Source organism: Dysidea avara, chromosome 1 (assembly GCF_963678975.1).
Source record: "Dysidea avara chromosome 1, odDysAvar1.4, whole genome shotgun sequence".
In the NCBI taxonomy this organism is placed as follows: domain Eukaryota; kingdom Metazoa; phylum Porifera; class Demospongiae; order Dictyoceratida; family Dysideidae; genus Dysidea; species Dysidea avara.
In genome coordinates this window covers 65,021,067-65,036,710 of record NC_089272.1, presented here as the reverse complement: position 1 = coordinate 65,036,710, position 15,644 = coordinate 65,021,067, and the positions used below count along the sequence as shown (strand labels likewise).

Sequence of the window (15,644 nt, the reverse complement as noted above, 5' to 3'; positions counted from 1 at the left end):
TCGTGACGATACACTTATGTTCAGCCTCTCAGTAATGCCTTGTCGTTGGTCTTACCACATTATCTGCAATCGAAATTCATATAATACACTCGCGAAGCATTGCTACAGTTTCCCACACTTGCAGGTGAGTCACCCAAGAGGAATATATTAGTTGTAACATGGGCATGAGTGATTTGCCTGTACTTGCATACGCTGGTGCGTATACTTCAGGAAAATCACTTGGGCCCATGTTACAACTACTACTACATATGTGACCATCTTAACAAAAACCCGTCTTGTTCGCACAACTTCCGAATTTCTTTTTGTTTTCTCAGCATTATCTGCATTGTTCAAGGAATGGTTTGCCAAAGTTTCAGTCAATTGTGGTGAGTGGTTTTGGAATTACAGAGATAGACAGTAGGGAGAGCAAGGAAATCGATTTGTACAGTGACTATACTAAAATAAACTACAGGCCCTTACATTTACAGCCATAACTTCCGTTTGGATTAGTCTACAAAGGTGGGATTTGGCTAACAATGTTCACCGTAGATTGGCAGATCGACCAAACATATTGACAATTTTGTTTATGTCTACCGTATCGTAAACAAACGCATGTGACAAGCCAACCATTGGGGCTACAGAAACGAAACAAAGATTTCCGAACCCTCCATGAGTAGGTGAATAAGATGGTGTATAGGTTTAATTGATTTAAGACTTCCTTTCCTGAGTAATGGCTCAATTAAAACTTGCGTAAAATTTTCTTTGTAATGTGTAATTTCACCAATCTTTTAAAATTTCATTTTTCTCAAAACACATGCTTGTGCGAACTAGACAGGTTTTCGCTGAGATGGTCACATATATTATATTATGTGTGTGACCGGATTTGCAAAAGGTACCTTTTTCCACACATTTTACATGCCAACAAACAAAATGATTCCTAATACTGATGAACTTGTTCTCAGTTTCAAAAGCTTTAGCTACATTCATGAAAAATTTCAGGCAAATATATGCAATGGCAAAAAAAGCTATAAAGTTTCATGGTTCAAAAGTGGTCAAATATTGTGTGTGTATATGCTACAGCCACAATAAGTAGTACTTCATGGTTCAGCTCAAAGTAACAGACGTAGGTTATATCATTCGTAACTAGTAACTGAAGTACTTAGTTACCTTTACAAAAATAACTGTAAGTTACATGGGATAAGCAGTTACATGGGATAAGCAGTTACATGGGATAAGCAGTTACATGGGATAAGCAGTTACATGGGATAAGCAGTTACATGGGATAAGCAGTTACATGGGATAAGCAGTTACATGGGATAAGCAGTTACATGGGATAGGCAGTTACATGGGATAAGCAGTTACATGGGATAAGCAGTTACATGGGATAGGCAGTTACATGGGATAAGCAGTTACATGGGATAAGCAGTTACTTTTCTGAAGCACAAACTACCCCAACTCAGTAGATGGACTAATATCACGTAACGTGATTTTTGTCGTGTAAGATGTCTAAGTCAGCATTTTAGGCAGCACGTGTTATTAACAGTACTACCATACCAGTAAAGTAGTACAGTGGTCCCTTGATCATCCGGCCAATGATTATCCTAATTTTCGATTATCTGAACTATGGAGGTGACTGTTCTATTAGAGTATTTTGTCTAAAGTGCGTGTTCTATTAGAGTATTTGTACAGGGCTCTGTACATAAATGAATGGGATAATTCTATTATCCGAACTTTTCGATTGTCTGAACACCCATAGAGCCCAATGAGTTCGGATAATCGAGGGACCACTATATATTAAGTCTTGAGTATCCTTACCTGACTGTTTCCATGACAACCGATCTGAGATGTCCAGCCTTCTCATAGTAACATCACTAGAGTAAACACCAGATTATAAAACACTGTGGCTTACAACTGATACAGTGTGCATACATGTCAGTAGTCGCTACCCTCAGGCTTGTAGTAACAGTCAACCAGTATAGGGTGTGATATGATCTCCAAAGCAACATTAGTGAATTAACTATGCTCTGATCTGATTGGCTGTCTTGTGGGTACACCTACATTGCATTCTAATAATTTCACTGTGACACTTGTACACTAACCAGCTTGATAAGGGTAACCATGACAACAGCATCTTGACACAATGACATTCTAAAACTGAACAATCTTCTCATGATAGTTACCATAGCAACCAGTGATGTGTCACTAGCATACAAATTGTTCACAGTAGTCATGGAAACCATTAGGTCTGTTATGACCATGTAAACACAACAACTTAAACAAACAACAAACAACCATCATCCTCCTTGATCTCATAATCTCCTAGTGTAGGATCAAGATGACTGATCAACATCTCCATGGCAACAACGACATTGGGCATATGGTCTACCCTATAGATCACATGATCTAATGTAGCAACCATAAAAGTGATTCTCACCTCTTAATCAGCTCTTTGGTTGCTGGATTGCTTACTAGTTTATCAGCTACACTGGCCACACACCCCTCTAGGTTACCGTGGTAAAGTTCACGTTGTAGTAATCTCTCATCATCAATTGACATCTGTTACCATAGTAACCACAACATGGCAGTGTAATATATAGTCAGAGGCAAGGTACTTTAGTGGAAATTTTAATATGTGACCATCTCAGCAAAAGCTTACCTAGTTTGCACAAGCATGTACTTAGAGAAAGACAAAATTTAAAAATATTGGTGAAATTACGTATGCTATACAGGGCAAAAAATACACCAGTTTTAACTAAGCCATTACTCAGAAACTAGTTTCAAATCAATTGAACCTGTACACCATTTTATTTGCTTACTCATGAAATCTTCTGTAGCCCACATGTGATGTATTAGACATAATCAAAATCATCGTAACTAGTGCATAAATGAATGTACTGCATTTGTTCAATGATTCGAAGGGTGCATTATTTGAATGACATAAGCAATGTTTCAATTTGTGCATGCACAACCTGTGGTTATATTGGCGAGCAGAAGACTGCAAGAATCCGACTGCTCATCATGCCATGAACAATTAGGCTGATGCAAACGGAAGTTATGGCAGTGAATGTAAGAGCCTGTCTTCAGTATAGTCACTGTACAAATCAATTATCTTGCTCTTCCTACTGTCTAGTGCTATAATTCCAAAACTACTCACCACAGAAGGTTGATCCATTCCTTGAACACTGTAGATAATGCTGATTCAGCGTTGTGCAAACTAGGCGGGTTTTGATATCCTGAACAAAATCATTTAGGGTATCCTAAGAACAGTGACATCACCATTAATTAATTAATTAATTATACATTTTAATTTCAACTACTCCTTATTCCACAGTTAACATTACAATGTTAACAATTAACAACCTAGAGTTGTAGCCATTTGATCCGGCTTAACGTGAGGTAACAGCATAACATGGGGTAACAGCTTAACATGGGGTAACAGCTTAACATGGGATAACAGTTTAACATGGGGTAACAGCTTAACATGGGGTAACAGCTTAACATGGGGTAACAGCTTAACCAGGGGTAACAGCTTAACATGGGATAACAGCTTAACACGGGATAACAGCTTAACACGGGGTAACAGCTTAACATGGGGTAACAGCTTAACATGGGGTAACAGTTTAACATGGGGTAACAGCTTAACATGGGGTAACAGCTTAACACGGGGTAACAGCTTAACATGGGATAACAGCTTAACACGGGGTAACAGCTTAACACGGGGTAACAGCTTAACATGGGATAACAGCTTAACATGGGATAACGGTATTGTACTAAGAAATGTAACGACTAATTTCTCTCCTTAAAAATGACCATAGCACTGCTGAAAATTTATTAATTTTCAACCACGGTGCACAATTAAATTTACGGAGTTCAGTTTCCATTTCCTAATTCACAACTCTTGTAACTGATGATTTTATTACCACTTCAGTAAGATTCAATGTGTGTCATTGCAGATTTTTAGCTAAAGTTTTATGTTATCAACAATTTGTACCATACGGTATATGTGGCGGCGGAAGGTGGGGGCTAGACCCCCCTTCCCCCAACTTTCAGATGAGAGCCAATAATTACCTTGTGATGTCATGACTCTATCACATGAATAAATATCGTCGTCATGATTTCCAAGCTGGCAGCTATATACGTATCATATAGTGGAAAGATTCATGTTGTACCTTAATTGACAATACTTATGCAAAAGTGTCACCATATTCCACCTATTTGGGGCATGTCCCCAGACCCCCAGCTCCATATTCCAGTCTTCCTAAATGACAGCAATCCCATACAACTTTACCCCGCAGTTTAAACGTCCCTTACTTGAACGTTGCAAGAAGTAAAGGACAATAACTTTTACGCTTTCAGTTCAATTGATTTGCATGGCTTGTAAGAGTTCCCTAGCATAATGTAATGCTATTACCAACAAAAGTTTGGTGACACTAACGTTTGGTGAATCAGCATGTAAAGTAGATTGGTACAGTAGATGAAAGCAGTCAATATCATACAGTATGATGGTACTGTATATTACGGATCATGGGCCAAAAATATAAAACCAGCTTTACAATACCTTCATGGTGCCTTGGCGGTGTCAAGAGTAAATAATGTGCGACATGTATTGCTTCTTGTGACTGGTACAAAACTTTGTTATCCTCATTTGTAAACTTTTAAGTGTTGCACTGTAGGTTGACCATTGTTCCAGGGGTTTAGTGGCAACAGTCTCTGTTTCACACAGGGTTTAGTGGCAACAGCCACTGTTTCACACAGGGTTTAGTAGCAACAGTCTCTGTTTCACACAGGGTTTAGTGGCAACAGTCTGTTTCACACAGGGTTTAGTGGCAACAGTCACTGTTTCACACAGGGTTTAGTGGCAACAGTCTCTGTTTCACACAGGGTTTAGTAGCAACAGTCACTGTTTCACACAGGGTTTAGTAGCAACAGTCTCTGTTTCACACAGGGTTTAGTGGCAACAGTCTCTGTTTCACACAGGGTTTAGTAGCAACAGTCTCTATTTCACACAGGGTTTAGTGGCAACAGTCTCTGGGTTTAGTGGCAACAGTCTCTGTTTCACACAGGGTTTAGTAGCAACAGTCTCTGTTTCACACAGGGTTTAGTAGCAACAGTCTCTGTTTCACACAGGGTTTAGTAGCAACAGTCTCTGTTTCACACAGGGTTTAGTAGCAACAGCCTCTGTTTCACACAGGGTTTAGTGGCAACAGTCTCTGGGTTTAGTGGCAACAGTCTCTGTTTCACACAGGGTTTAGTGGCAACAGTCACTGATTCACACAGGGTTTAGTGGTAACAGTCTCTGTTTCACACAGGGTTTAGTGGCAACAGTCACTGATTCACACAGGGTTTAGTGGTAACAGTCACTGTTTCACACAGGGTTTTCAATAGACTGGTAAGTGTCCTAATATATCAAATCTTATCATTTTGCATCACTTTAGAGAAATACTGCACGTCATCAGTATATCAATAAACATCCTTTGTATTAGTCCACTGTAAATAATATCCTTTCCTGTGCTCTTTATAGCAGGGTCGACTGATAAAGCTGCAGGGTGTTGGGTATAAGCACAAGGACTTGTTTCATGGCACAAAGCATATGTGTAACCCACGTTGTCCTGTTAGCTCTAATTGGCTTTACACCACTGTCATCAAACTTAGAAATTCCTTCAAGTCATTAATGATGTTCACGGGGGGGGGGCTTTTTTGGTAGATTTTTCATAAAGATAATACAATGGACATAACAGGACACTGTAGCGGAAGAATTTTTCGACCCATCTGTTGGACCTGCTAGCACACAGACTCAATAGTGAACATTATCTCTTGCTCTGTACTTAGTGGAGAATTTGTTTTTGAATTATGCTAATATTTTTGATATCAAAATTTACCATGACATGAAAATTTTAATAGCATGTCATCTGCTGAATCAAAATATGTACCACTCAAAGCATTTTTAGTGGCTACGGTCGGCTAAGCACCACATCCAGTAAATCCAGTCAAGTATTTTTTTCAATTATACAAGCATGATGTTTCGTTAAGGTGGTCAAGTTACATACACAAACCCTTACCATCTTTGTAACCATGGAAACACAATGCAACAGTTTGTCCAACTGCTGTTGATCTGAAGGTGTGACATGTAACAACCTAATCTGATTGGCTACAACAAACCTTTAACCATTGTCTCCATGGCGATATCAACAGGTTCACAAGGTACCATGAAAGACACACACTATATTAGTCAATGTCATATTACCCAATTAGTACACACCACTAACCTGTTGCCCTAGCAACAAAACCAATCCACTACTATCATCTAACAAAAGCCCACCAGGTGGGCGCAGTTGCTCATCAAGTGCTTGTTTGATGTATCCTAACAACCGGGACCACTGGTTGACCTCATCTTGCCGATACTCATAAGGATCACATGATCCGTTGACTGGTAGCTAGTGACATATAATTCAGTCAGAACTAAGCCTGGTAATTAGTCACACCATACCTCAGACTCCACTAGACTACACATGGCCAACCTTAAATCAGTCATGCCTCGTAGCTCATGTGATCCAGACCCTGTCATTGACTACACAGAACAAAAACACTTCATTTATCTCATGTGAACTTATAAGAAATGTTGAATTAACTGATACCTCTGATCTATTGTCCTAACCATGGAAATATACTAGTTTTAGTTAGTCTAGTAAAATTCAGTAATTGTTATATTTCCTATTGGTCAATCCAACACTCTATTAATAAACAACCCTTAACACCTGGTGCCATAGTGACATTATTAATAAACAACCCTTAACACTGGGTGCCATATTTGGTGGCGACGTTATTAATAAACAACCCTTAACACCTGGTGCCATATTTGGTGGTGACGTTATTAATAAACAACCCTTAACACCTGGTGCCATATTTGGTGGTGACGATATTAATAAACAACCCTTAACACTGGGTGCCATATTTGGTGGTGACATTATTAATAAACAACCCTTAACACTGGGTGCCATATTTGGTGGTGACGTTATTAATAAACAACCCTTAACACCTGGTGCCATATTTGGTGGTGATGATATTAATAAACAACCCTTAACACTGGGTGCCATATTTGGTGGTGACGATATTAATAAACAACCCTTAACACTGGGTGCCATATTTGGTGGTGACATTAATAAACAACCCTTAACACCTGGTGCCATATTTGGTGGTGACGTTATTAATAAACAACCCTTAACATCTAGTGCCATATTTGGTGGTGCAATCTGAGGGGTCCACAACTCAAAAAAAGTCCTGTAAGACATCTCCAAATCTTTAAAATTTCCAAGATTTCATGACAAACTTTCACAGTAACAAAAACTTTATAATATTTGGATCACAAGATGTTTAGTACCCGGAAAATGTATGGAAACTTATTCACGACAAGACATTCTCTAGAAGCCACATAAGAATATCAGATCATTCCTGAAGCTGTATTGGAAGAACACCAGATGTACTAAAACAGTACTACACACACGGCAACAGATTTTTCCATTTTTGGATACTCTATCAGGTAAAATTTCATACAAAACAAAACTCAAATGACACAGATGTTCTCAAATTGACTATGATACCACATGAGCACTCACATAGATCACATGATCTACTACAGAGATGGGATAGTGCAGAAAGATGTGGTCTAGGTAACAATCCTATGAGGACATGATCATGTGAAGTCTTGTGATCCACTACTGTACCTTAGGGCTCATGTGATCCAGTAATACAACTTGATCATCAGGTTCTGGTACCATAGCAACCTCCAAGAGTCCAGTGGACACGTACCTAAAGGATCACATGATCACACAAGGATCACATGATCAAGGATTGCACCTTTGATGAGTCTCATGCATAACAACACTATCTCCATCCCCATTGGTTAAAACTAGCCACACCTCCGAGTCAGATAGTTGCCAAGTAACCAAACTGAGCTCCTAATGATAATGGTACCCATGGTGACCACAATAAACAACAAGCACTACTTACAGGTGACAGGCTGGTGCTATGTTGTAAACACAATTCTGATGACGTCGTCATGGTGAACACTAATACCTGTTATTAATATTTTCATATAAGGTACAGTAGACAATTAGGTGAATTACCATATTACGATCCATCAAGGATACAAATACAGCACACTTGATATCTTCTGATGTTGACTGGGATGACTTCACCATGGCAACAACATCTACACATCACATATGGACCACATGACATTACATGAACCAACCCTACCAACACTACTCGTAACATATTCTGATAATGGCCAAGTGGAGATCACCTTCTGTTGCTATAGTAACCAGTAACAACAATACATTATGCACACATAGCTCACATGATATGAGAACAACCGCAGTACGTTGTCATGACAACCAGTGAGGGCTAACAAGTCACCTCCAGAAGAATAGAGTATGAGATCAACAACTGACTCCGTTACCATGGTGCTGTGAGATCATAGGAGCAGATTAGTCAGTCAATGAAATAATGTATGTAAAGCAGCTAACTAGCACACAGTGCTACAGCCAAAAATTGCTTCTCCAAATAGCATCTCAAAATTAGGGCTGAGCGATACTGCCATTTTAGTATCACGATCGATACTAAAGCCACTATTCACGATACTGAATACTTCACGATACTTACAAATATGTCAATCATAGCTGGTGCTACATAGTGTATTCCTCAGTATTCCTCAGTATTCCTGCAGGAAGTCTTTAAAAGATCAAACTAGCCACTGTCAACTATGTTTACAGTAACAGTTATTGTAACACATGCTTTGAAGTTATGTTATGGTGTTCACACCTCTCTGCAGGGGTAACCAGGTTATGACTAACAAGGATTCTTGAGCCTAGTACAGCATAACAAATGGCTTTTTAATGACAGTAATGTACAGGCATAGTATCACGATAGTTAATAACAAAATATCGTGATATCGATACTTTCAAAATATCGCGATATATCGCTAAAACGGTAGTATCGCTCAGCCCTACTCAAAATGCGCAAAAAATTTGCAGGAAGAGCCCCCAGACTGAGCCTCACTACTTTCACTTTTACTCTGATGTCCCTGCTTTTCACATGTCAAAACATGGTGGACTATCAGCCTTGAAGTACAACATTCAACCTCTACTTTAGCCAGGGTGGGTTTGTTATACTAAAGTATACGATCTTGATATCCAACTTTGTGCAGTGCTCAATATCTAGTACAGCTTGATAGCACATCATGATGACCCACTAGAATCTCTATGACCCACTAGAATCTCTATGACCCACCCATGTACATTAATCAACACGAGGGAAAATACCTACGGTACCGCCCAAACGCAACATCGTGAGCACTAATTTCACGTGATTAAAGAACTCACTTAAGGGGCGTGACAGCTATTTCATTTGTGAGTCTTCAGGGGTGTGACAGCTATTTCATTTGTGAGTCTTCAGGGGCGTGACAGCTATTTCATTTGTGAAATTTCAGGGGCGTGACAGCTATTTCATTCCTTGCGACTAAAACAGCTGCCATGCCCTTTCTAAAGCAAGTTGTTATCGCACGCAATTCAGTGCTCATGACGTTGCATTTGGATAACACCATAGCAACAAATCTTTGAGCATTACATTAAACTAAAGTAATAGTTAGAGACCTACCAGGAGGATCTTCGTGATTTTAAAAACCTGAAGCAAAGCCGAGGTTTTCTAAAGCCATGAAGATCTGAGTGGGCAATCTGACTTGGAAATGGTGAATGTATTTATACTGGTAGATGGATTAATCAAAAAGTAGGGATCGCGCCAAAAATTTCATGCGCCATCCAAAATTCCGCCTTTAAAAATCACCCTAGAGACATTTTACGCAACAAAAATCACCTTCACGGAATAGTACTAGTCCATATAATAGTACTAGTCCATATAATAGTACTAGTCCATATAATAGTACTAGTCCATATAATAGTACTAGTCCATATAATAGTACTAGTCCATATAATAGTACTAGTCCATATAATAGTACTAGTCCATATAATAGTACTAGTCCATATAATAGTACTAGTCCATATAATAGTACTAGTCCATATAATAGTACTAGTCCATATAATAGTACTAGTCCATATAATAGTACTAGTCCATATAATAGTACTAGTCCATATAATAGTACTAGTCCATATAATAGTACTAGTCCATATAATAGTACTAGTCCATATAATAGTACTAGTCCATATAATAGTACTAGTCCATATAATAGTACTAGTCCATATAATAGTACTAGTCCATATAATAGTACTAGTCCATATAATAGTACTAGTCCATATAATAGTACTAGTCCATATAATAGTACTAGTCCATATAATAGTACTAGTCCATATAATAGTACTAGTCCATATAATAGTACTAGTCCATATAATAGTACTAGTCCATATAATAGTACTAGTCCATATAATAGTACTAGTCCATATAATAGTACTAGTCCATATAATAGCACTAGTCCATATAATACATTAAATATAACAAAACACTTACAGATGGCCAGATATAGAATTTTTTAAAATCTCAAAAACTCGAATTTTAGTCTTACTGCCTCACTGACCACAGTTGCAAGGGTAGAGGCCTAACAAAGCAACGCACGGCCACTATTTTACACCACAATAACAAACTCACCAGTGGGATGTGCCTTTTGGGGTTCCAATGAGTGTAGGCCCTCTGCGCCTTGTCTTTCCTTTTATCTTCAATCAGGCTACTTGTCTTCTTCCCAACGAAACCATATCGAGGCATTAATTTTTTGTATCAACACTTTCTTTCAGCAACATAATATAGACGCCACAGAATTATTTCAGAGCTGGATTTCAGAAGTGCTTCAGTCCTGGTGCTACTATAAGAGGTATACTAGCTAGATATCTGCAACTTCGCGATTGAGATCCCGTTTGCGGTAGGTTTGTGACCACACCCATCAATTAAAGATCTAGGTGGACTAATAGTGATAGAGTATGGGGACCACACCTCTTAACAATCTAGCTGTTTACTTAACAGTAAACAAGATGACCTCACCCCTTATTGGTCTAGCTAGCTGCACACCTCTTAGCTGACTTGAGATATACTCTAATCCAACAGTCACAAGTTACACTGTAGCTAGCTGTGCTACAGCAAAAAACTAAGCAAACTAGTATTTTAAAAATTGTTAATTTAAAAATGAAGTAAATGAAGTAGGGATCTATGTAATAAAAGTAGTGAAACAAGATATGAATGATGGTATTACAACATAGCTTGGTGGGAAAGTCGGCACATTAATTATTTTGCTCAATGCCAAAGTAGGGACTTCCCACCAAGCTATGTTGTAATACCATCATTCATCTCTTGTTTCACTACTTTTATTACATAGATCCCTACTTCATTTTTAAATTAAAAATTTTTAAAATACTAGTTGATTGTGGGTTGAGTAAAACATCATGCAGATACCTATCTACAACAAAAATTTGGAATTTTCAACTAGAGTAGGGACCATAACACATTGATAAAAAGTACTGAAACTAGCTGGAGTAGTGCACAATATTAAATCACAGTAAAGCAATAAGAAGTGTTATATCCCTACTGTGCTCAAGATACCATAACAGAAATGCACAGTAGGGATATAACACTTCTTATTATTTTACTGTGATTTAATATTGTGCACTGCTCCAGCTTGTTTCAGTACTTTTTATCGATGTGCTATGGTCCCTACTCTAGTTGAAAATTCCAAAAATTTTGGTGTACTTGTTTGTTAACTTGTTTTGTAAAATAAAATTATTATGACTGGTGAACCCACGCATATTGCATCAAAAGAAAAAAATGGTGCTTCGCGTCCCAGCTACCAATTATCATCTGAAAAGTGAAGTATCCATTACGCTTCGTTGTCAGCTATGTTCAACCCGTTACACAGCAGTACGAATAAGAACTGTTCGAAAGACACCTCTGCAATCAAAGTAGCCACTATGAAAAATACGGACGATTTCCGTTATGATGGGAAGCCATCACGTGCTACTGCCAAATACCTTTCGCTGTCAGCAAAGATGAATGGGACACAAAGGAGGACACTGGTAAGCTAGTCCATGAAGAATGCATTGTACGTACTGCAGTATGCCAAAAGGCACCTCTCAGCCAAAGTGACATCAAACAGTGAAAAACCAAGCCCATAGCCTTAGCTGTTATCGAGTTATGCTTGTCTGAAAGCATCAGTCAGTCAGTCAGTCAGTCAGTAGAAAATTCCATTTAATATAATATATATATTTTAAATTCCGTAGCAACTTACTGAAAGCGTTTCAGGTCGATCTGAAAGCTTGTTTGGGCTTAGTTTTACCTAACCAATACTGCCTCATCGTCACCAGGGAAAATTGAGGCTGGTTTTGGGTGATGTTTTTTCGTGGGCCAAGCCTACACCTTTGTGGTCTCTACTATATAGTACTATCGTACTGTATGATACAGGAGGTCTCTAACCATTTTAGAGAACCTCTCCAGAGGTCTCTTAGTAATTTTAAAGCCGTCATCATCTCCCAAAGATCAAAGGATTTTATGTATACCATTTTCTAATACATTTTAAACAGCATACTACATTGAGCAAATACATGGCTTCTCATTAGGGCTGGGAGATAATTTTCTATTATCGTGATAAAGATAACAGTTTTTTTTTACTATCGAGATAATAGTAAATTTTCGTAAGTTTTTGTAAATTCCTAAAATATTCGGATGACATATTTATGGAATTGTCTCTACTATCCTGTTTATAGACTGTTTTAAATTACTTTTAATGCAGAGCTATTTGCTAAACTATCCTTAGATGGTCTATATACTGATGTATGAAAGTGTAGTTATATTGTTTTGTGCAGATCACTCCTTATCGAGATAAAATCATTATTGAGATAAAATTAGTCTTCATTATCGAGATATATGTATTTTCATTATCGCACAGCCGTAGCCTACTTCTCATTATGCAGTTTAGTTGAGGTGTTCACTAAATGGTACCTCTCCTAATACTAAGTCCTCAATTTGGGTTGTTCCTGCTAATAATGAAGTCACAAACTTATGAGAACTAATTCACTTAACAAGCCTTGCTATTTTGATTACCTCTAAAATGAAGTGAGGGACTTAAGCAATAAAAACTAGTGAGACAAGAGATGGATGACGGTATTACAACATAGCTTGGTGGAAATTTTGTTCAATGCCAAAGTAGGGATTTTCTCACAGAGTTATGTTGCAATACAATCATTCATCTCATCTCACTAGTTTTTATCACTTGGATCCCTCCACTTTCTAGTCAGTTATAGCTACAGTTATGATATGCACACATGTGACTGTTCTATTAGAATATTGACCATATTAGGGTGACTGTTCTATTAGAATATTGACCGTATTAGGGTGACTGTTCTATTAGAATATTGACCATATTAGGGTGATTGTTCTATTAGAATATTGACCATATTAGGGAGACTGTTTTACCAGACTACTCACATTGGTACCTGCCCTACGTGCAGGACCATTATAAGTTGTCATAGGCAGAAATCAACCCCGTACCTGTTGGTTAACAGTTGTGTTAACACTGTGGTTGTTTATCTGTGGTTTTAACAGGAATGTAGCTCAAGTTTTGCTGCAAACAAACAAACACTCACTGCACAAACAACTTCAGTGCTCTGTAGAGAGTGAACTAAAGCATGTAGCGATTTGTAATAAGTTGCCAGATGATAAGTGCTTAATTAAGTTAATTGTGTCAAAGTCCCATGTCAATAATGCTTTGGCTGCCAAGTTAGTGACCTAACGAAGAAAGACTGCAGACGGATAGACAGACAGCTTTTCAGTTATATATACATAAGATCTCAAGTGGGCTACTGCCAAGGCGCGTGGTTATAACATTCCCTGTTTATCACAGTGTCAAGAGGCATGCATTTAATGATTAATCGCTATAAGTACAGCTAGATCTTAAAGGGGCGTGTCCCTTGATCGTTATTGGTCCAGTTAGCTTGTCCTGTTGTGCAGGTACAGTGTCTACCAACTGTCTAACAGTACTACCAACTGTCTAACAGTACTACCAACTGTCTAACAGTACTACCAACTGTCTAACAGTACTACCAACTGTCTAACAGTACTACCAACTGTCTAACAGTACTACCAACTGTCTAACAGTACTACCAACTGTCTAACAGTACTACCCACAGTCTAACAGTACTACCAACTGTCTAACAGTACTACCAACTGTCTAACAGTACTACCAACTGTCTAACAGTACTACCAACTGTCTAACAGTACTACCAACTGTCTAACAGTACTACCAACTGTCTAACAGTACTACCAACTGTCTAACAGTACTACCCACAGTCTAACAGTACTACCAACCGTCTAACAGTACTACCAACCGTCTAACAGTACTACCAACTGTCTAACAGTACTACCAACTGTCTAACAGTACTACCAACTGTCTAACAGTACTACCAACTGTCTAACAGTACATACCTCTTAAAAGCCGCTTTAAATAATTCTAATAGGGAAGGTGTAAATTAACACCTCGATATTTCATAAAGATGACCAACACGATTAAAGATTAAGGGAACAACAAGATGCAGACAGCAGACACTCAATGGACCCTCAAATGGTACATGCCACACATGAGTTAAGTATTGTGGAAAACAATGGTAACTGATTTCGCTAGTTAAGGGAAGCTCACACTGAACATGAGCAGTTGAATATACAAAACTGTCACTGATAATGTTGTCCTGTTTGTTATGTCACTGATAATGTTGTCCTGTTTGTTATGTCACTGATAATGTTGTCCTGTTTGTTATGTCACTGATAATGTTGTCCTGTTTGTTATGTCACTGATAATGTTGCCCTGTTTGTTATGTCACTGATAATGTTGTCCTGTTTGTTATGTCACTGATAATGTTGTCCTGTTTGTTATGTCACTGATAATGTTGCCCTGTTTGTTATGTCACTGATAATGTTGCCCTGTTTGTTATGTCACTGATAATGTTGCCCTGTTTGTTATGTCACTGATAATGTTGTCCTGTTTGTTAAGTCACTGATAATGTTGTCCTGTTTGTTATGTCACTGATAATGTTGTCCTGTTTGTTATGTCACTGATAATGTTGTCCTGTTTGTTATGTCACTGATAATGTTGTCCTGTTTGTTATGTCACTGATAATGTTGTCCTGTTTGTTATGTCACTGATAATGTTGTCCTGTTTGTTATGTCACTGATAATGTTGTCCTGTTTGTTATGTCACTGATAATGTTGCCCTGTTTGTTATGTCACTGATAATGTTGTCCTGTTTGTTATGTCACTGATAATGTTGCCCTGTTTGTTATGTCACTGATAATGTTGCCCTGTTTGTTATGTCACTGATAATGTTGTCCTGTTTGTTATGTCACTGATAATGTTGTCCTGTTTGTTATGTCACTGATAATGTTGCCCTGTTTGTTATGCCACTATACTCAGCTTTACCCCAGGAATGTGACAGCAATAATTAACTTGCCAATTGATAAGGGAAATCCTTCAAGATTGTTTCTAGGGTTGTTTTAGGGGTGGCATTAATTGGAGGGTGTTGTTCATTATTGGGGCAATCGCTAGTAAAATTGTATTAAGGTTACGGGTTACCCAGTAAATAATTTTGTAGGCGCTTTGCTTATAGTTCTGTTCTAACCGTTTTG

The 15,644-nt window shown here is 38.2% G+C and overlaps 1 protein-coding gene across 1 annotated transcript in view; it reads right to left on the bottom strand.

The window, feature by feature from the left end:
* The window catches only part of LOC136241337 (nuclear pore complex protein Nup160-like), a 39,930-nt gene that overhangs the window by 9,465 nt on the left and 14,821 nt on the right, over nucleotides 1-15,644 (bottom strand). The window contains exons 5-20 of the mRNA XM_066032534.1: nucleotides 8,336-8,444; nucleotides 8,236-8,290; nucleotides 8,103-8,188; nucleotides 7,987-8,052; nucleotides 7,834-7,934; nucleotides 7,701-7,785; nucleotides 7,593-7,655; nucleotides 6,467-6,547; nucleotides 6,246-6,413; nucleotides 6,139-6,199; nucleotides 6,039-6,091; nucleotides 2,414-2,535; nucleotides 2,272-2,366; nucleotides 2,079-2,224; nucleotides 1,909-2,033; nucleotides 1,795-1,850 (exon numbers count right to left, since the gene is read on the bottom strand). Of these exons, the coding sequence (XP_065888606.1) occupies nucleotides 1,795-1,850; nucleotides 1,909-2,033; nucleotides 2,079-2,224; nucleotides 2,272-2,366; nucleotides 2,414-2,535; nucleotides 6,039-6,091; nucleotides 6,139-6,199; nucleotides 6,246-6,413; nucleotides 6,467-6,547; nucleotides 7,593-7,655; nucleotides 7,701-7,785; nucleotides 7,834-7,934; nucleotides 7,987-8,052; nucleotides 8,103-8,188; nucleotides 8,236-8,290; nucleotides 8,336-8,444 (1,472 nt within the window). The remainder of the gene's footprint in view (nucleotides 1-1,794; nucleotides 1,851-1,908; nucleotides 2,034-2,078; nucleotides 2,225-2,271; nucleotides 2,367-2,413; nucleotides 2,536-6,038; nucleotides 6,092-6,138; nucleotides 6,200-6,245; nucleotides 6,414-6,466; nucleotides 6,548-7,592; nucleotides 7,656-7,700; nucleotides 7,786-7,833; nucleotides 7,935-7,986; nucleotides 8,053-8,102; nucleotides 8,189-8,235; nucleotides 8,291-8,335; nucleotides 8,445-15,644) is intronic.